At 51.6% G+C, this 20,353-nt stretch overlaps 1 protein-coding gene across 2 annotated transcripts in view; it reads left to right on the top strand.

Annotated features, from left to right (window-relative positions):
• The window catches only part of MAP4K2 (mitogen-activated protein kinase kinase kinase kinase 2), a 58,591-nt gene that overhangs the window by 27,999 nt on the left and 10,239 nt on the right, over positions 1-20,353 (top strand). Inside the window, exons 5-25 of one of the 2 annotated variants that reach the window (XM_033174460.1) lie at positions 153-208; positions 2,621-2,668; positions 2,897-2,939; positions 3,750-3,822; positions 4,247-4,378; positions 7,577-7,639; positions 9,233-9,314; positions 9,972-10,082; positions 10,923-11,001; positions 11,610-11,668; positions 12,162-12,205; positions 12,585-12,623; positions 13,600-13,636; positions 13,730-13,901; positions 16,551-16,663; positions 17,173-17,214; positions 17,403-17,487; positions 17,576-17,655; positions 18,729-18,789; positions 19,045-19,168; positions 19,879-19,937. In XM_033174460.1, coding sequence (XP_033030351.1) covers positions 153-208; positions 2,621-2,668; positions 2,897-2,939; positions 3,750-3,822; positions 4,247-4,378; positions 7,577-7,639; positions 9,233-9,314; positions 9,972-10,082; positions 10,923-11,001; positions 11,610-11,668; positions 12,162-12,205; positions 12,585-12,623; positions 13,600-13,636; positions 13,730-13,901; positions 16,551-16,663; positions 17,173-17,214; positions 17,403-17,487; positions 17,576-17,655; positions 18,729-18,789; positions 19,045-19,168; positions 19,879-19,937 — 1,602 coding nt within the window. The remainder of the gene's footprint in view (positions 1-152; positions 209-2,620; positions 2,669-2,896; positions 2,940-3,749; positions 3,823-4,246; positions 4,379-7,576; positions 7,640-9,232; positions 9,315-9,971; positions 10,083-10,922; positions 11,002-11,609; positions 11,669-12,161; positions 12,206-12,584; positions 12,624-13,599; positions 13,637-13,729; positions 13,902-16,550; positions 16,664-17,172; positions 17,215-17,402; positions 17,488-17,575; positions 17,656-18,728; positions 18,790-19,044; positions 19,169-19,878; positions 19,938-20,353) is intronic. The other variant, XM_033174461.1, reaches the window with a different exon arrangement.

Raw genomic sequence — 20,353 nt, 5'->3', positions numbered from 1 at the left:
TCTCTCCTAGCTTCAAATTTCACCTTAATAAGCAAAGCCCGCCTGCAGAGTTTTGCTCGGGGAAACCCGAGTGCCAACCTGCTTTTATTAGCGTTGGGGTGGCAGGTGACACGAGATGCAACTGACTCACCTTTTCTGCTTCTCGCCTCCAGCCACGGGTCCCCTCTCGGAGAAGCAGATCGCCTACGTCTGCCGGGAGACCCTCCAGGTGAGCGGGTGGGTGGGGCTGAGCTTGCGGCACAAACCCTGTTCAGACCCGTGCCAGGTGGGTGTGGGCAGTCTGCTTTCTTTTTATCCGGTGCCAACAGAAGCCAGAGTGAGCAGCTGTGTGTGTGTGAAGTGTCAGGGTGCCCCGTGTCTGCACCCGGGGGGGGGGGCAGGAGTCAGCCACTGCCTGGTTATTCCGTCTCCCCTCCCAGCTCAGGTGTGGTTGCAAAAATGTAGGGTTGTCAAGAGAGGCGCCTTTGGAGCTTAATTGGAACTCAGTGCTAGATTTGGATCTGCTGTAATGAATCCAAATAAGAACTCTGGCCTAAAGTTTTAACCAAAAAGCATACGTTTACTCGTAAGTAATTCCAAATGTAATATCAATTCTGTAAAGAATTACAGTCTTAAACATAAAATAGTTTTATATGGAAATTTTCCTTGAAGTCTTCTGGAGATAGATCTCAAGGCTTCTCAAATACGTGTCAGATGTAACCAGGGAGACCAGGACAGGGCCCCGTTTCGGCATGGAAGCCTTTTTCAGCTTGTTTTTTTATGATAGAAGTATATGAAAAAGATATATGGTGTCTGTTTCTTTGATTCCTAGAAGGATATATTGTCTTAGAAGAAGTTTTGCTGTGTTTTTCTGGCGTTTCCTCAGATTTGGATCTGCAGCATAAGAAAAATGCATGGTGTAAGAGGTCCCTTGAGCATGTACGGAGTGGTTTTTGTGTGTGTGTGTCCTATTTCTTCACTGTGTACACCGCAACTGGCTTTTCGGCAATCCAGGATTAGGAAGAGGCTTTCTAGGAAAGATCCCCCCCACAGGCTTTCCACTTCTCTTTATCCAAACCAAGCCCTGTGGCTTCTGCCCTCCTGCCTTGTGACTCTGCGGCATCATACAGACTGTGCTGGCCCCGGGGGTTCGTCCATGAAGCAGGGTCTAAGTCCAGTCCTAGGTCCAGGACCCCCAACAGGGCATCAGTCCGACGGGGAGCAAGGCAGGGAGCAGGGGGGGAGCAGGTATGAGGAGACAGACAAACACGCGTTAGCAGCTATGTCGCTCACGCAACTTGGGGCTGGGGCTGGCTGGCTTTTATCTGGCCCGATGCTTAGGGCGGCCCCGATCCTCTGGCGACTCGCCTCTCCTTCTGGCCTGGAGGCGAGCACTCCTCCTGCAAGAACTTAGTTCCCTTCGCCTCTCTGCCCTGTGCCTCCGCAGCTCAGGAGAGGCTGGTGGGTTACTGGACCCAGGGGCCACCTCAGCTTCCTTTGATGAGGCTGGGAGTGGAGCACCTGCAGGCAATGGGTCCTCCATCCCATCAGAAGCCAGAGCAGACTCCGCTGATGCCTGCACCTGAGGACCCAGCACAGGTGAGGACCCTCCAGACTCAAGCCCCAGCCCCGGCTCAGCTGGTTCTGGAGGCAGGGAATCCTGCGCAGGTTCAGCATCTGAGTCTGAATCCCAGGCCATCACACAGACGGACGGACGCTCCACACCTTTGAGAGGAAGCCCCATTTCCCTGCTGGCTGCTCTGTTCTTTTCCTGCCTTCCTGCAGCTGAGAGAAACTGCTACAATGGCAGGGAGTGGAATGTAGGTCACTAGCTCTTTGTGTGTGTGTGTGTGTGTGTGTGTGTGTGTGTGAGTGTGTGTGTCTGGACTGAATCTCCGCAAGGAAAGGCTGCAACGTCTGGAGAGTTTTTCGTTTGGAAGAAGATTGATGCAAAACATACAACTGAGATTTACCAAATTATGAGTGTACCTACCAACACTAATCCAATGAAAATAGGGACATCCTGTACCGCAATGATATTAATTTTTGCCCCAGCCACTCTGGGTGGCTTCCAACATATATAAAAACATAACAAAACATTAAAAAAAACTTCCCTATATAGGGCTGCCTTCAGATTTCCTCTAAAAGTTGTATCATTATTTATCTCCTTGGCTCAGAGGTTGCATAACTCCATACCCTCCAACATTTCTCCGGTGAAAATAAGGAAAAGTGGGATATTCCGGGATCAAATCAGAAACCAGGGGAGCTCTTCTGTAAATCTGGGACTGTCCCCGGGAAATAGGGACACTTGGAGGGTCTGGCAAGGTGCAGGGGCTGACTTTGGTACCCCCAAACAGAACTCTTCCATTAGGGGTCTTCTCAATTTGGCGCCCCTGGGCTCAGCACCCTGTGCAGGGGAATTACCCACACCACACCCTAAATCCTGCGCTGCATGGTGGTGTGAAGGTGGATAGAGATAAGTCCCCCCCCAGCTTCCTCCAGTAGGCGGGGTACCCTCTCCCCACCCAGTGTAAATCTGTGCTCGCACTTTGCGCCTTGGCTAACAACGTCACTTAGATCCTGCTTCATCTGCAGCACAGCCAGGCCTGGCTTAATGCTTCTCTCTGCTGCTTCTCTTCAGGGCCTTCACCACCTACACACCAAAGGGAAGATGCACAGGGACATAAAGGTATGACGCCCCTGCAGAATTCAGGGCTTGGCTAACCTAGGCTCAGACACCTGGGCTCAGTCGCCCTTTGAGGTTGCTTTTGTCTGCCTGGGAGGAGGAGGAAGGCAAGGGTGGGTGGGTGGGTGGGAGGGGAGGGGAGCAGTCTCTCTCCCCACCCCCACCCCCACCCCATTCTACTTTGACAACAATAGCTGCATTTCTCTTCCCTTTCTTCTGCCTCTTTTCCAGGGGGCCAACATCCTGCTTACGGCCAACGGAGACGTGAAACTCGGTCAGTTCCTCTTGTCTGCTTGCTTTCTTGTGGCAAGCCTTTCCTACTTCCAGCTGCCACTCCCGAAATCTTCCTCTAAATCTGCGGGTTCCCCTTCCCCTTCCCTAGACCATCCATAGTGACCATGCCTTGACTGGGGGTGTCCCAGGTTGCTGCACTTAGCGGGGACCTCCAGATTGGGGACTGCAGGGGCTGCTTTGGTCTACCTGTTCACATCCCTCTGGCTTTGCTCCAGATCTATTTAACCTTATTTTTCTGTGTATAAGACGCCCCCATGTATAAGATGCCCCCTACTTTTGCGGACCCCAAATTTAGAAAATGGGCATAAGCGCTATCCGTGTATAAGACGCTCCCAGATTTTTAACTTTATTTTAAAGTAAAAAACAAACAAACCTAGTCTTATACACGGAAAGGTATGGTATTTATTTAAAACAGGGAATCTGGCTGTATCTCGCCATTTTTTCTAGGGGTTTAAGGAGCAGAGCTGGGGTGTCGCATGCCAGCTTCAACCCCCAGTTTGGCATTTCTTAATATTGTATTTTATTCATTCCGTTTCTGTGAGATACCTGGAGAATGTAGGCTGCCTATGCAACCTTACAAATGTAGGCCATAAATCAATAAATGAAAATATTCTGGGTGGGTTGAGGGGTGTGGGCCCAGGGATATTTGAAGGGTTTTATTTGGGGTGTGTGTGTGTAAGGCCTGGCCCACAACCCTCCTCCTGTGGAGCCTGGATTGCTCTGGCCCACCACCTAAGCAAGGAACGTTTGCCCTTCTCCTTTCTCAAACCACCTTCCTTCCTTCCCACAGCGGATTTTGGGGTCTCTGCAGAGCTGACGGCATCTGTGGCGAAGCGGAACTCCTTCATTGGGACCCCCTATTGGTAATGTGGGTGGGGGGGCAGCGCTCTGTTCCTTCCTCTGCACCCTCTCTGTCTGGAGGGTGAGCTGTGGGGGCCATGAAGCCCCCAGTTTGAATCTCAATTCGGCCACAAACGTACCCAGTGGCCTTGAACACACTCTGCCTCAGTCTTTTCGGCCTGCAGCCTGGGATGGTGGTTCTGACCATCCCTGCAGGGTTGGTGTATGTGAAGCACCTTCGTAGCCTCGGGGCTGGCGGAGGGGAGGTGTTGCTCAGTGGGCAGAGCTCTCCTCACAGGTCGGCAGTTGCAGGGAGGACCCGGCAGCAGCAGGCGATGGGGAAGACAGGCCCTTCTCTCCCTGGAGAGTCACAGCTTCAGGTCCATGCAGGCCACCCTTTCCCAGGCTGGTTGTTTGGCTCAGCTCTGCCCATTCTCGTCCTCCCAGGATGGCGCCAGAGGTGGCTGCGGTGGAGAAGAAAGGAGGCTACAACCACCTGTGCGATATCTGGGCCCTCGGCATCACGGCCATTGAGCTGGCGGAGCTGCAGCCGCCACTCTTTGACCTCCACCCCATGAGGTGAGCTCAAAAGTTAAGCCTCAGTTGAATGTGCGTAAATGGGGAAGTTGCCTGTATTTACTGAAATCTTTCCATATGGCTGTATCATAAAATATCAGGGCAGCGCACAACAATAAGAGCCTTTCGACAGTGGAACGGACTCCCTTGGAAAGTGGTGGACTCACCTTCCCTAGAGGTTTTTAAACAGAGGTTGGACGGCCACCTGTCAGGGATTCTTTAGCTGTTATCCCTGCATTGCCACAGGGTTGGACTAAATGACTCTTGGGAGGACCCCCCCCCAACTGTACAGTATTGTGTTTCTGTGAATATGTATACAGTCGTACCTCGGAAGTTGAACGGAATCCGTTCCGGAAGTCCATTCAACTTCCAAAATGTTTGGAAACCAAGGCGTGGCTTCCGATTGGCTGCAGGAAGCTCCTGCAGCCAATCGGAAGCTGCGGAACCCGCGTCAGACATTCCGGTTCCAAAGAATGTTCACAAACTGGAACACTCACTTCCAGGTTTGCGGCGTTCGGGAGCCAAAACATTCGACTCGCAAGGCGTTCAACTTCCGAGGTACAACTGTACAATGAAATAGAAATCACCGTTAGAAATGGCACGAAAGGATATTTAAAACGGCTAGCCCCTGAGCTGCAGAGGTCTGTCTACATGAAAAGGTATTCAGGAGACTCCCGGAAGTCAAAAGCGAGAGGGTGCCCACCGCATCTCTGCTCGAACAGCATTCCATAACGCAGCACTAAAAGCCCTTCTGCCAGTGAGGACCGGCTGAGGCTCTGGCTAACAGTGCAGCTCTGGATGATCTCAGTGATGGACCTGGGAGGCAGGGGTTCAGGTGGTCCTTACGGTATCCTGGCCCCAAGTTGCTCGGGGCTTTGTTACATCAAAAGAAGAGCTTTGAGCCTCACCTGGCTGCAACAGGAGCAGCCAATGTAGGGGTTTTAGTAGAGGTGTCCCGTGCTACCAAGCCCCCATCAGCAGTTTAGCTTTTGGACCAGGCCGAAGGGCAGCCCCAGGTAGAGTGGCTTGCAGTAGTCCAACCTCAAGGTTCCCAGAGCATGGACTCCAGTAGCCAAGTTACCCTAACCCCGATCCAACTGTCTGCCTGCCTCCCTGGCATCCAGCCTGGTGCCAGAGGAACGGATGGCACGTTGGTGTTGAAGAGAATCTGGCAGCGCCATCTGTTCGCGAGGGCCCTTTTCCCCAGCCACTGCTCATATCCTGCCTTTAACACTGTCAAGGAGAAGCAGAATCTGCAGATCAAGCCACTGTGGATGCTGTTTTCAGGAAAGCATGTGTGCAAGCAAATTCCTTGAAGTACTCCTTTCTTTTTATATAAATAAAAGTGTGGGTGCAAAAACGATTACCCTTGCAGGAAACACTGCAAGAATTGTAGAGTTGGAAGGGACCCCGAGGGTCATCTGGTCCAACCCCCTGCAATGCAGGAATCTAAACTAGATTATACATAACAGATGGCCACCCGACTTCTGCTTAGAAACCTCTAAGGAAGGAGAGCCCACCACCAATCAGTGGAGTCCGTTCCCCTGTCAATTAACTCTTACTGTCAGAAAGTTCTTCCTGATGTTGAGTCGGAATCTCCTTTCTTGTACCTTGAATCCATTGGGCTCCTAGCATCCGGAGCAGGAGGAAAACTAGCTTGCTCCATGTGAAGATGGAGTGGTAGACTTGTAATCTGGGGAACTGGGTTCGCTTCCCCGCTCCTCCACATGCAGCTGCTGGGTGACCTTGGGCTAGTCACACTTCTCTGAAGTCTCTCAGCCCCACTCACTTCACAGAGTGTTTGTTGTGGAGGAGGAAGGGAAAGGAGAATGTTAGCCGCTTTGAGACTCTTTCGGGTAGTCATAAAGCGGGATATCAAATCCAAACTCTTCTTCTTCTTCTTCCTTGAAACATACCCATTTCCCTTGGCCGTTCCTCAGTCTTAAGGCTTGGTTTCCAGACCTTTTATCATCTTGGTCGCCATCCTCTGCACATGTTCCAGCTTGTCAATATTTTTATTTATAGATATGAAGCGGGTGGAAATAGCACAGAAATAGCAAAGGAAATAATTAGGTACACGGCTGACTGCCTTCGGCTGCAGAGGGGGTTGCAACCTGTGACTTGAGTCCTTTTCCTGGCCGCCCAAGAGGGTGGTGGCTCTACATAGCTTCGAGGCCCCCCACCCACCTGAAGGAGCTTTAGGCAAGTGTGGGAAGGGAAAGGGGAGCTGCCCCCCCCCCGTGTCTCCTGTGAGGTCCCAGCCTCGGTCACAACCACCCAGCTTCAGGTTTCTGGGAGAAGCGTGAATGGTGCCACTTGCTCTGAGATGGCTATCCACACCTCTGCTAAGAAACAGCCTGCATGTGGATCCTGTGAGGGCAGGCAAGCAAAGCGTGCGCACACACACACACAGGCTTCTGGTGGGCGGGAGGATTAAGCAACAGGAAATGCCACACGGAGGCCTCTCCAGTAAGACTGGCTTTGCCTGCTCTCAGAGCGGTGTGTGTTTTGCGTGACGTGCCGGCTGTCTGTTGACATTGGTGCCCCACTAATAACAATCTCAGGCCTGACCTACTCAGCAGAGTAAGTTTGCGGGCAGGACAGAAGCATGGACTGAATCTCTATGTAGCCCTTTTCTTTTTCAAAGGCAACTTTTTTTGGGGGGGGGGGACTGGACCCACAACGGTGCAGAAAACCAGGCCCAGATTTCTTGAGTGACCCTCCTAGCGGTTAGCATGTTTGAACATCAGACATAATCAGCAAATGATGGGGTGGGGACAGGGCGATCCCTCGGCACCCCCGGCGTGCCGCCTCTCCGCCCGCCTCCCTCCCGCGCTGGCCGCCCCTCGGGAGGGGGGGTGGGTGAGCGGGGGATGAGGGGCGTGGCGCTGGAGCGGTGCGGGGCTTTGCGCGCCCTTCCAGCGCTCCAGCTGGGGCTCCGGGAGGTGAGGGCGGCTGGCTTTCAGCCCGCCCGTGGGGGCGGGGGCGGGTTGGGGAGGGGGCGCCCGGTATGCCGGCGGGCTTGCGGGGGTGCCCCTGGGGGGCCTGGCGCCCTGGCGCGGCGCGCCACCAGCCCCTATGGACGAGACGGCCCTGGGTGGGGACAAATTTGGGACAACAGAGGCAGGTATTTTGCCTTTTTTAAAACACGCAGGAGGAACAAAGCAGGAAAGATGACCCTTGTTTTGTCTTTCCCTTCAGGGCCTTGATGCTGATGTCGAAAAGCAGCTTCCAGCCCCCCAAGCTAAAAGACAAGGCCTGCTGGTGAGTGACTGAGTAACAGGGCTGTGCAGGAGGGCAGACCTGCTCCCTCTGCTGGGTTTTCGGTTGTGTGTAAAGAAGGCTGGATCTGACCACCTTATGCCAGTGAAATGCAGTGTCATAATGGACAGGTCGGTGGACTGGGTTCAGATTCCTGCTTGGCTACAAATCTGTATCCTTGAACCACTTGTTTTCTCTCTTAGCCTCCCTTCTCAGGGTTATTGAGAAGGTACAGTTGGAGGAGGACTAGAAGAAGCTGCCTTTTACAGAGTCAAGCCATTACTCCACCCAAGTCATATCTGCTCTGACTGGCAGGTTGACTTCTTTGGTTGGCTGGGGGTTGTCCTCAGCAGTGGCGAAGGAAGGGGGTGCGGTAGGGGCGGGCCACCCCATGTGTCACCACTGAGGGGGGGGGGTGACAAAATGCCAGGTGGTACTCACCACAAGGCCTGCAGTGTGTTCGACCCGTGTGTCTCTCCTGGGAGAGACACAGTGGCTTGGACGTGCACAGGCTCTGCCCTGCCCAAACAGTCCTTCCGCTGCCTCTCCCCAGCTGTAGGGTGGCTGAGTGGGAAGAGGCAGGCAGACTCCGGAGGCCCCGCGGTGCGCCCCACCCTTATGGGCGGCTCACCCTGCCCCTGGGCACGCTGCCCCAGGCGCTCGAGCAGCTTCCTCCACCACTGGTCCTCAGGCAGGGTGGGGGACGGCTGCGCCTGAATGCCAGTTGCTGGGAGCCTTAAGGGTGGAGAGTTCTGTGGCTGTTGTGCTTTATGCAGCTGGAGGGCTTCTTTGACCACCTGGCTACTATGAGAATGGGATGCCGGACCAGATGGCCTGATCAGCTCTTCCAATGTCCTGAAGGGGAACTGGCAAATCCTTGGAGGATAAAGCTATCTGTAGTTACTTTCATTTCATGTTTATACCACTTTATATTTTTATGAAAAAAATCTCAAAGCGGTTAACAACACATTAAAACATCAAAGTATACAATCAAGGCAACATAATTAACAGGAAACTAAAATATTATCTTAAAAGATTTCAAAATAAAACATTACAAAAGAGGTCAACTACAGAATGCACATTTAACACAGCAAAGTTAACAAAAAATCAGAATAAAACATTACTAAAGGAAGTAAAGTATAAAATGCACATTTAAAACAGCATAGTTAGCAAGAGAATAAAATATTATCATAAGCATAGAACATATCTGCTGGGCAGTGGCTGTGGAAGCTCAGGCTCAATTACCTTGATCTGCACTCAGAGACAGCCAGAATACCAACAAGCTCATGCGACCATATATGGGGTAGTCTTTGAAATGCCACAGCACACTTTGCTGTACTTCCAAAATACTACTGGCTATGTTAACGCAGGTGGCACTGCGGTCTAAACCACAGAGCCTAGGGCTTGCCGATCAGAAGTTCGGCGGTTCAAAACCAGTAGTGATGGTTCCAGGCTACGATGGAGTTTGCTGCTGAATACCAGCTGCTGGGGGGCATTGCTGGGATAGGGCTGCTGTTGTGCTCACGCCCTGCCTTCCGGTTACTCAGTTAGACACTCTACTTTTAGCTTGTCTTATCTTCCCTTTCTCCCTTCTAGGTCGGCAGATTTTCACCATTTCCTCAAACTCTCCTTAACCAAGAACCCCAAAAAGCGTCCCGTGGCAGAAAAACTCCTGCAGGTGACTCAAGATGGAAGTTGGGGTGGGTGGGCTTGGAGAGGGCGGAGATAGGTACTTCCTTCCAGAGAATTACAGGAGTGTTTTGTTTTTTTAAATGCCTAAAATTGTGCTTTATAAAAGCGAAATCTCCAAACAAAATTATTATTTTTACCTGCTTTTGTATTTTTTTAAGGAAAATTGCCAAAAATCAACACTTCTGATATGGGCAGCCATGCGCCCGACTTTCCCCAGACATTTTATCCCGAATCCCAGCTATGTCCTGGAAATTCTGGACGTATGGCAGCCCTACTGTTGCACTCGGGTCCTGTTTGGAGGCTTCCCACTGTGGCATGTGCTTGGCCACTGTGGGAACAGGATGCTGGACTAGCTGCTCCCCCTCCCGGTGGCCTGATCCAGCTGCTGCAGGGCTCTCCTGTTGTCCTTACGACAGACACTTTAGTTGCTGTGAGAGCCACCATTTTAATTTAATTTCCCACAGTGCCCTGGTGTTGTCCTGCTCTGGGGCATTGTGGGAATTAAAATCTGGATCCACCTGCCCAGGAGAGCTGCCAGGAGTGGGCTGCAGCAGCTGCCCAAGAATGCCGCCTGCCAGCCTGGCGGGCATTCGGGGGAACCTTGAATCCCCCTCTCCGCTCACCTTGTCTTCCTCTCCACCAGCACCCTTTCGTTAGCCAGCCATTGGCTCGCGTCTTAGCCATCGAGCTACTGGATAAAGCCACGAACCCGGATTTGGCAGCGGCTGCCCTGGTGGATGATGGAGACCTAGAGGTATGGTCCCCAAAAGCGGTGGCAGAAAAGAGTGGGGAATCTGCCATAGACCTAAGCCATTGACTGAGCAGATTTGCTCTATGCCGAGAGCCAAAGTGTAGAAGCTGCCAAGAAGCTTATTTTGGCTAAATAGGAAGAGAAACCTCCTAAGAGTGAGAACTCTTCCACGGTGGAGTCACAGGCTGCCTTTTGGGGGGTGGGGGGTGGGGGCTCCCCTTTGCTAGGAGGTTGCTTAGCAAAGGCCCAGCAGGAATGTTGATGCAGTTGCAACCGTCTGCACTGCAGATCCTGTCGAAGGGGGACCTCCCAGAGATTTTCCAACTCTGACCTCCTATTTTTTTCATGCCATGCATATAATTAACTTGTGGGACTCACTGCCACAGTATATGTTGCTGGCAGTGGCCTGCTTGCCCAGGTGACTTTTTGAAAGGTTCAGGCCCAGTTCATAGGGCTGTGCACAGCTAGCAAGAGTTACCATCCCATGGACAGAGTGTTCTTTAATGTTCTGGTCCTAAACACCTCTGTTGAGAATGAGAGACGTGGGAGTCTTCCTCCTACCACATCACACCAAACTGGCCCTTCTAGCCCAGTGTTGCCAGCCCTGCCTGACAGTGGCCCTCTCTGGGGTCTTTTCCCAGCCCATCCTGGAGGTGGCAGCAGGGATTGAACCAAGGACCTCCTGCACGTGGAGCATATGCTCTCCCATGCATTAGCTGAGGCTGATGGGAATTGTAGTCCAAAGCATACAGAAGACACCAGGTGGGTGAAAGCTGCCCTGGAGGCTCTTTGGTCCGACTGAGTTCTTAGGCATGCTTGACTTTCTCTCTCTAAACCACTCAGGCTTACGAAGTTTTTCCTGACAAAATCCGTTCCCATCGGCCGCATGGGCCAGTCGAAGGGACCCTCGCAGAGATCCAGTGTAAGTTCCTCCTCTCCCCCGGCTCCCCCTGCCCACCCATTTGGACCCTGATTTCTCTCTCCGGTGGGGCTTTAAATCAGCCTGATTTCTCTCCAGACTCTCCCGTGGCATGGGAAGCCCCTTTGTGAAAGTGGGAAGCTGTTTGGGGTGGGGGATGTTGGTGAAAGTCCCTTCTGGAGATGGTGGGTGAAAGGTGTACCAGGAGCTTAGGGTGGTGTGAAACTCAGCAGAGGTGTTTACCTGACCTCATTGGAGGGGGGCGGAGAGGTGGCAATGAGGCCAGGATAGTGCAAACTCCATGGCAGGGCCAGCCTGGTGTTCCTGCTGGTGTGTTTGCACTTTGCCACCCTCACAGCCACCTCTCTCTCCCAGTAAGCATCAGCAACCTGCCTGCTAGAAGGTCTGGAAAATGCCTCTGTCCCCCTCCCCATGTCCTGAGCTTCTGTGGGGTATCTTGCAGCACCCCCTTTGCCCCCCCCCCCCGTGGCCTTTAAAGGCAGGGTATAGGGAGTGTTTTCTTGGGTGAATGGCATGAAGCCATTTGGGCCTTGGTGGTGGTGGGGAAGTCCTGCTTCTGAGCAAAATGGCTGGTGTTTGTTCTTTTATAGTTAATCAGGTCAAATTCGGGCCCCCACTGAGGAAAGAAACAGAGCCTTGGTGCAGTCTGGTAAGAATGTCAGTCGGTGTGTGTATATATATGTTTCGGAGGGGCAAAAGAGTGAACGGATTGCTTGCTTTGGTCCCAGGGTGCGTTTGAGGAGGGAAATTCACAACGGAAATGCTGACTTGTGGGGAGGGGGGCAAAATTCATCCATAGAATCATAGAGCTGGAAGGCACCACAAGGGTCACCTAGTCCAACCCCCGCAATTCAGGAATATTTTACCCAACATGGGGCTTGAACCCACAACCCTGAGATTATGAGTCTCATGCTCTACCAGCTGAGCTATCCCAGCTGGGTCATTGGCCCACCTCGCCCGATATTGCCTATTCTTGACTGCTGGTGACTTTCCAGGCCCTCAGGAAGGTAAGATGCCCCTTGCTCCTCTTCCCCCACCATTGCTCGCTCCCTGTTCCTTCTTTCACTGGGTATTTCTGGGGAGTGTGTGCATCAAATTATTCTAGCCTTAAGATTTAACGGTAATTTTTGTGTGTTTTGCAGAAGGAGGAGGAAGAGGAGAACTGGATGGTCTTAGGAGATGGAGAGTAAGGAGCCTGGGAGAAGGGTTAGGGTGATGGGAGGTGGGTGGGCGCCCCTGTTTCTCCTCCCTCCCCACCTTTGTGAAACAGGATGGCCACCTTTTCTTTCCTGCTGGGAGGAAGAGCTCGATAGCGGCCGCTTTTTCCTCCCCCAGCAGAGATGGGGAAAGCAGGGCCTGTTGAATTTCTGCCTGCTTTGCTGCTATTAAGGGGACAACCAGAAAAAGGGCTACCTTCCTGCAAGGAAGGGGGTGGAATTTAGGGAGTTAGAAATGAGGTTAACATAGCTGGGGCAAGGGAGGAGAAGGAAGGAGGCAGGGCTGTTGCACAGGTGTGAGATTTCCTGATGGTACTTTTGGTGCTGCTGTTTTTCTCCTCTCTTTAGGAGCCTCCTTCAGTCGGTGGAAGAAGCACTAGAGGAGAGGTATGCTGATGCTTGGGTGGTGGAGGAGGAGAACTTTGGGAGCTGCTGCCTTTCCATGACTTCAAGCTCTTTGTACTCCTCTGGCCCTCTGTTATTGTCTCAGCTCCGGCAGGCAGAGACAGAAGAGGTGGAGCTGCCTTTCCAGCCAGGACCCATCCTGCAGTTCCGGCACTCCCATCTCCAGACAGGCAAACGCAGCCCCCTCTCTACTGTGAAGTTTTTAACTTCCCCTGCCCTGACTTCCAATGAGTTTAGGCTGGCAACTGAGGGGGCGAGTCTCCCTGCACATGCTCAGGCACTCTGTTCTTTGCTTATTGTGGAGCTTTGGCAATTAGGTTCTGGAGCCATTTCCTGGTCTGTGTGGGCTCAAACCGAGCCACAAATATTCCCCTTTCAAGGCAATACCCTTGAAAGGGGGGTTGCACGGTTTGGGGGTTGCACCGTCAGGGAAAGAACAATGCTGTCCAGGGTTGTAAAGACTGCGGAGAGAATAATTGGGCGCACTCTTCCCACCTTGGATCAAATCTATACCTCCAGGTGCCGTAAGAAAGCTGCAGAGATAGTGCAGGATAGTGCACACCCCGGAAATGATCTCTTTCAGCTTCTGCCTTCTGGAAGAAGGTACAGGGTTATAAAGACCAGGACTAGCCGCCTGAGAAACAGTTTCTATCCAAAAGCGATTTTGGTTTTAAATGCAGTGTAAGGCAGGCTCTAAGGGAGTGTTTGTTTTTAGTTGTGGGGCATCAGAGTTTTTAGGGGGCTAATCAGGTAGGGTATTAAAGTTTAGGAGGTTAATTATGCATAGGCGGGATGGGGAATGAGTTGACACACATTTTCAGGATAGGCTTGTCGGTTTTTGCATGTGTGATGTAGATTTTTCAATTTTGTTGTTCTGCATGGGACAATGACAATAAAGATTATCGTATCGTATCGTAACCCCCCCTTTCTGTTCTGATGAGTCCCTTGTCTCCTGCAGGAGCCTCACCATTCGTCCAGCAGGCCCCACAGAGAAGGTACTGTTTCTTCATTGCATCTATCCCATTACCCCCCAACCTCCTCATCCTCAGTCTCCCCCACTAAGAAGCCCTTTCCCTTGCTTTATTCAGGTCCATGAGGAACAGCGGCCCAGCAGCACTGGTGAGGGGGACATGAGCACCATCAAGAGGGGGCCCTTGTGGGATTTTCTCAACCTGGAGCTGGCCTATAAGGCTCCCTGGGAGCTTGAGGAGGGCCTCGACTTCCCAGCCCCCGAGTGTCAGAGAAGCCAGAGCCTGCCAGGTGAGAAGGAAGTGGAACCACGCAGGTTGCAGTGAACACAGAGGGGCCCCAAAATGGGTTTGGAATCTTCACCCTTCTAGGAGAGGGCATTTGTGTTCTGAAAGCGGAAATCTACAGAAAAGAGCTGTGAGAAAGCATGCTGGGGAGTGGAGGGGAAGGGGGTTGGAGACGGCACAAGCGCTGGCCAATAGGCCCTGTGCACAGAGCCGGCTTCTGGTGCAAGCTGGTTTCTTCTGAGCTCATTGGGTTCCTCATCAAAGGGCTATCTAGTTTATCCCATTTTCCGATGCCCAGTGCCCAAATTTGCCCAAAGCGGCTTAGGTTTTTCACCGAGGAAAGCCAAAGTCTGTGACACGTATAAATGATGGGAATGGAGCCACTTCTCCTCATTCTACGTGATTCATTCCAGGTTTTGCCAGTGCTGGAAAGGGGAAGCTGCACCTCTTCCTCAATGGGTATCTTATTCAGCCCCTTGTGATATTTCACCAGGAATCACCCACACGCTGTCAAGCATATATTAGGCACCTTGAGCAGAAACTTGTTCTCTGCTTTTTCACCTCCTTGAAAGCTGGGATTCTTCCAGGTGCTGAATTTTCACACCATCTTGAATTATGCTCAGTTTGAATGAATTCAGCCTTTTCAAGACCAGCTGTGAAGCAGGGTTGTAATCTGGGGCTCTGAATGCTCAGGTGACAATAAGGTGGCAATAAGTTATTGTTGCCTGAATTTTCAGGGCCCCCGATTAAACCCTGCTTCGTCACATCCTCCTAAGATCATCATCATCATCATCAAAATCATCAAAATTTTATTCGACCATCAGTCAGAAAACAAGGATTTAGCCTCCTAAGATCAAATAGGCTGCAATCCTATGAATGCTTGATTACTCCTGGTGGAACTTACTATTGTGTAAACACGCGTAGGGTTGCTTTGTTAGGCACCACAGGTAGACTCCCGCTCTGTCTCCCTCCCCTATAGTAAATAAAGCCACTAAAGGTAGTTATTAACAAGAGACTTAAAATAAAACAAAACACCAGACTGCTCCTTCTGTCATCTGCAGGGAACATGGAAAAACAGGCTATTAGCCTCTGAGCTAGAGATGCGAAGGCCTGGGGTGTGGAGGAAAGAAAGAATGTATTTATTATTACAGTCACAGACCAGTTCCAGCCCACATACAATATCAAGGAAAACAAAAAACACGATACGGATACATTTGAATTTGCAATTAGGTATAACAGGGACAATACAGATATAGCAACAACTATATAAGGGGGAACCATTTCACATACCTTTTTTTGGAAAGAAAAAGGGGGGACACTGAGAGAAATTGGAGGGGGGACACCCTGGGATTCCCTCCCAATGCTTCCACTTTCTCTCAAGCTTTCACAGCTCTGCTCCGAGCAACTTCCCTTCTACCAGGTGGGCTGGTGGAGAAGGGGAGGAGGACATGGGTTGGGGGAGCCTTCTGCTCCTATTCTATGGCCAGAGTGGGAGCCAAGTGGGGCACAAGTTTCCTATCCTCTGCTTGCCCACTTGCTTCCTTGCTTGCCTCCAGGGAGTTCCATGACACCCACGGCAGGACGTTAAACACATACCCGGATTTCAACTTCCTATTTTGCTTCTGCATTCCTGCGCATCACACGCCCAAATGTTTGGGGTGTGTTTTTTAATTAAAAGCAGCCTCCAGAAGCCCTAATGCTGAGAGGAGGAGGAGGAGAGGCAGTGAATGTATGTGTTTGGGGAGGGGGGGCAACAGTAGTGCTTAACTCTTACCCTACCACCCTTTTTAAAGCGCATTGTTTTCTGCGGCTGCTCCCCTCGCCCTTTTACAGGATTCCTAAAGGATGCTTAAGGATTCCTAAAGGATGCTTAAGGGACGCAGGTGGTGCTGTGGGTTAAACCACTGAGCCTAGGGCTTGCTGATCAGAAGGTCGGCGGTTCGAATCCCCGCGATGGGGTGAGCTCCCGTTGCTCGGTCCCAGCTCCTGCCAACCTAGCAGTTTGAAAGCACGTCAAAGTGCAAGTAGATAAATAGGTACCGCTCCAGGCGGGAAGATAAATGGCGTTTCTGTGCGCTGCTCTGGTTTGCCAGAAGCGGCTTAGTCATGCTGGCCACATGACCCGGAAGCTGTACGCTGGCTCCCTCGGCCAGTAATGTGAGATGAGCGCCGCAACCCCAGAGTTGGACACGACTGGACCTAATGGTCAGGGGTCCCTTTGAAGGATGCTTAGCAGGTTGTTGCTGTTGGGGTCAAAGCTGGGGGGCTTCATTGCATGTATTTTTTAAAATGGATTTATATCCAAGGCTCCATGGCAGCTGAGAATCAAATCTGATAAACCAATAAATTACATACGGTAAAACGATAAAACCATGCAATAAAACAGCATAGTAGAAAGAAAGCAAACCACGCAGCAGGGAGTGGAATAGTTAAAATGAAATGGTTGGCAATTAAAACCAAGCCAGTACAGAAACGGAGTAGTGGGAGGGGGCTCGGCAGGGAAAGGGTTAAGCATCCATCCAAGATGGTATCTGTGCAGTTGGGTGGGCTAGTGGGCCAGTGGAATCCAGCAGAGAAGGGCTCAATTTCTGACCCCTTCTTAAATCTTCTAATTTGTGCCGGTGTGACAGCGGTTCTTGTCTTTCCCCCACAGACAACGCAGATCTGGGCGATCCTTCAGTTACCTCACAGACAGGCTCCCCCAAGCCTGTGGACTCGCTCCTCTCCACAGAGTGGGCTACCATGAAGAGGAAGGAAGAGGCCACTGTAAGTGGGGGTGGGTGGGGACAGAAGCACCCCAAAATCTCCAAGCAAGGAAGCCTGGGATCAGAGCAGATAAATCAACCATTAAAGCCTGTTTCTGGTGGAGAAAACAGTGGTCTTATGGAACGCGACCTATGGTAGCTGGCTAAAACCTTCGGAGAGAGTGCCAGCAGGATGGGCTGCTGGGTTTCCCCCTCCAAATATAGGTGCTTTGTGAGGTGTAGTAAGAGGGAAAGGTGGGGCTTGGGGAGTAGCAGGACATGTCTGGATTGGCTCTTTGACACTTGTGAAAAAGCCCCAAACGCTCCTGTTTCTCATAAGGAGTGCCCTGCCCCACCTGCTACTGGTATGGGGTTGAAAGTTGCAATCCTATTGAGGGGAAGGGGTCTAGAGTTAACCCAATATGTTGGCATCTTCAAATAATGACACCATTTCTTTCTTTCTTTCTTTCTTTCTTTCTTTCTTTCTCTGGTGACTTCCCCCACCTCTTCTTGACCCCTCCTCTCTTGCAGAGGCTGCTGTGTCATGGGTTGCCTCCCACTCCAAAAGTCCATGTAAGTCCTCTTCACTGGGCAGGGGAGGGCAGTACATGCATCAGCAATCTGGGGCCAGGAGGGTGGGTTGGGGCAGGGGGTTCACAGCAAAGGAATTTTGTAGGTCTCTGTATAGAAGCCCTGGAAATGGGTCTCCAGTTCCCCTCTCCACTCCCCTCTACAGCTTTCTGTGTCTTCTCTTTTCCAAGATGGGGGCCTGTTTCTCCAAAGTCTTCAATGGCTGTCCGCTGAAAATCAACTCTGCTACGACGTGGATCCACCCAGAAACACGAGGTAGAACTCAAACGTGTTTCCTGTGGAACGTTGGCACCAGTGATTGGCAGCTGGTGATCTGACCTCCACCTCTTCTTCCCCACTGTAGATCTCTACTTAGTGGTGGGAGCCGAAGAAGGCATCTACACACTCAATCTCCATGAGCTCCATGAGGACACGATGGAGAAGGTGAGAACTCTGAAGAGGGAGGAGCTGGGGTGGAGGGTTCTAGACACCACGGAAAGCAGGGGCGGATCCTTGTTTCCACACACCCCGTGGGGCCAAGTTTGGGCTTGCCCACCTGTCTTATCGCCTGACATTAAAATGATGCCAAATTACCCAGTTAGAAATTGAGTGGCGCCAGCAAAAAACAACAACAACTCTGCTCAGCACCAACGTTCGGAGGAAGGCATTGGTCAAGGGGCTGCTGGCTAAGGCAACATGGATGCGTGGCCTCAGCTGCTGTGGTGCTGTCCGTGGTCCTGATTAGCAGCTGTCCTGAATCCCTCCAAAGAGCCAAGAGCTACGTTCCTTCTGCACTTTCCAGGCATGACCCATGCTTCAAAGCTTTGTTTCCAAATGCTCTTATTTTTGCTCCAGAGCTTCCCCCACAAAAAACCTGCTCTTTACCGCTGAGCTGGAGCAAACAGCAATCCATGGAAAATCCAAATTGCTGTTTGTTGTGGCTCAGGTTTAAAGAGCGGGTTTTCATGAGCGAAGCTCTGGGGTGAAAGAAAGAGAACTCGGACCAGGAGCTTCGGAATGTAGAGTGGCAGGTCTGGGGCAAAGCTAAGCCCTCCCTTGAGCCTTGCCCTGCCTGCAAGGGGAACTAGGAACTTCTGGCCTCTCCTTGCTTGGGCCTTTACCATGATCACCACCGGAGGTGGACACCCCCCATGGATCGCAACAGGAAGGGCAGGTGGGTGGGTGCGTTTGCTGACAGTCAACTCAGGAGGCCCTTTCGTTCATCGCTCAGAGATGCCCACAAGAGCTGAGGTTTCTTATCCCTACAGGCTCTTTTCTTACGAGCACTGAAATTTTATATTGTTTTTGCTGGCTTCTTTTAAAATATATATATAGAAAGACTATTCAATCTTCATTAAGTTCTTTGTATCTAACTTGGGTACACTTGTTCCATGCCATGAAAATGCAGAGATGGCCTAACAAGCAACTGATCTCTCTCTCGCCACTTCTCCCTCTCTCTCTCCTGCTTTGTGCCATTCGTCCCGCCCCCCTGCCCCCCGCCTGCTCCCCTCCCCCAGCTCCTTCCACATAGGTGCTCTTGGCTCTACTGTATGAACAATGTGCTACTGACCTTAGCTGGTGAGTGTCCAGAGACAGAGCTAGAAAATCCCCACACACACATTTCCCCTTTTACCTTGCCCATAGGTATTGGGTTTGATTTAAGGGGACTGGGGGAAAGCTTCACACGTTGGGTTTAGAGGGGCAATCGAGTGCGTGGTTATAGGACTGAAGAGTCCAGAAGGTCTCTGCATATTAAAAAAAAAGGAACCTGCTTAAACTTCCACTTTGCTCCGGCAAATGACCCTCCTGATTTTCCCGCTTCTGTCTTTGCAGGGAAGTCCTCCCAGCTCTCTTCCCACAACCTTGTGGGTCTCTTTGAGCAGCGGCGCCAGCTGCAGAAGCGGCAGGTGCCCCTCTCCATCGCCACCAACCGGCTGACAGAACGGATCATCCCCAGGTGAGGAGAGGCGGGGAGGGAGGGAGGGACGCCCCTTGCCGCCTGCCCCCTCTTCAAAGACAAGAGAGTAGTAAATTCTCTTATTCTCTCTCTCTCTCCCCCCCCCCCTGGCCCCTATCTGATCCCAGTGTTGGAAGTATGGCTTATTTCTCTAAGCTGCTTCCCAGGGAGCTGCTTGCAACTGGAACTGAAGCTGGGATGGGTTGGCTGTGGGGTCCTGGGGAAGATGTTGGGCAGGCAGAGTACCCATGGAAGTAAGGAGCTGTGCATAGCCCCAGATCTCCACATTGTGGCTTCTGGATGCCCCTGGGCTTAAGAGGTGGCCTGTACATTCCTAAGCCAGCCTATGTGATGCCCAAGAAGACTTGAAGCCCCCCCCCACAAGGACCACAACCAGGCAATGCCAGCCGTATTAAGGCTGGTGGACCCAGTAGGTTTGATTTCCTATAAAAGCAGCTTCCTGAGTTCCTGCTTAATATTTCCTTTATTGGGCCTCATGAGGACTGGAGTCTTACTTCATTTGGGGGGTGGGGTGGACTATAGCTCTGCATTAGAGCTCCTGCTTTGCAAACAGGAGACGGTCCCCTGCTCAGTCTCAGACAGACTTTTCAGTTAAGGACGGACCTGGCGGGGAGGACCCTCTCCTCCTTGCCTCTGACCTGGTGAAATCTGCCCCCCCCCAGCCTAAAACCGTTCCATTCTCTTGACAGGAAATTTGCCCTCTCAGCCAAGATAGCTGACACCAAAGGATGCTTGAAGTGCCGTGTAGGTGAGTTTCCTGGCCTTCCCTCTCCCTCTCCTTAACTTTAACTCCACTGGAAGGAGGACTTGTCCTCCATTTTGGAGAGGGGGCAGGCCTGTTGGGAAATGACAGTTGGTGGCTGTGTGAGGGAAAGAGGAGTTTTGGGGGTGTAGAGGGTGGAGGAGATGAGGGAGAGAGGGAGAGAGATGAAAGTATAACTTAGTTAATTCTATTTATATCCCAGCTTTCCTCCAAGGAGCTCATGAGGTCATATGTAATTTTCTTCTGCCCTGTTCTGCCCTCACAACAACCCCGTAATGTTTGGTGTTGAACTGGACATTCAAAATTTGACTGCGATTTGGGTCACACCAGTATTCCCCACCTCAAAGCCGTCCATGATCTTATTTCATGGACGGGTGTGTGTGTGTGTGTGTGTGTGTGTG

This window comes from Lacerta agilis, chromosome 17 (assembly GCF_009819535.1).
Source record: "Lacerta agilis isolate rLacAgi1 chromosome 17, rLacAgi1.pri, whole genome shotgun sequence".
Taxonomy (NCBI): Eukaryota; Metazoa; Chordata; class Lepidosauria; order Squamata; family Lacertidae; genus Lacerta; species Lacerta agilis.
Note: the sequence above shows the minus strand (reverse complement) of the source record. Positions and strands in the feature narration are given on the sequence as shown.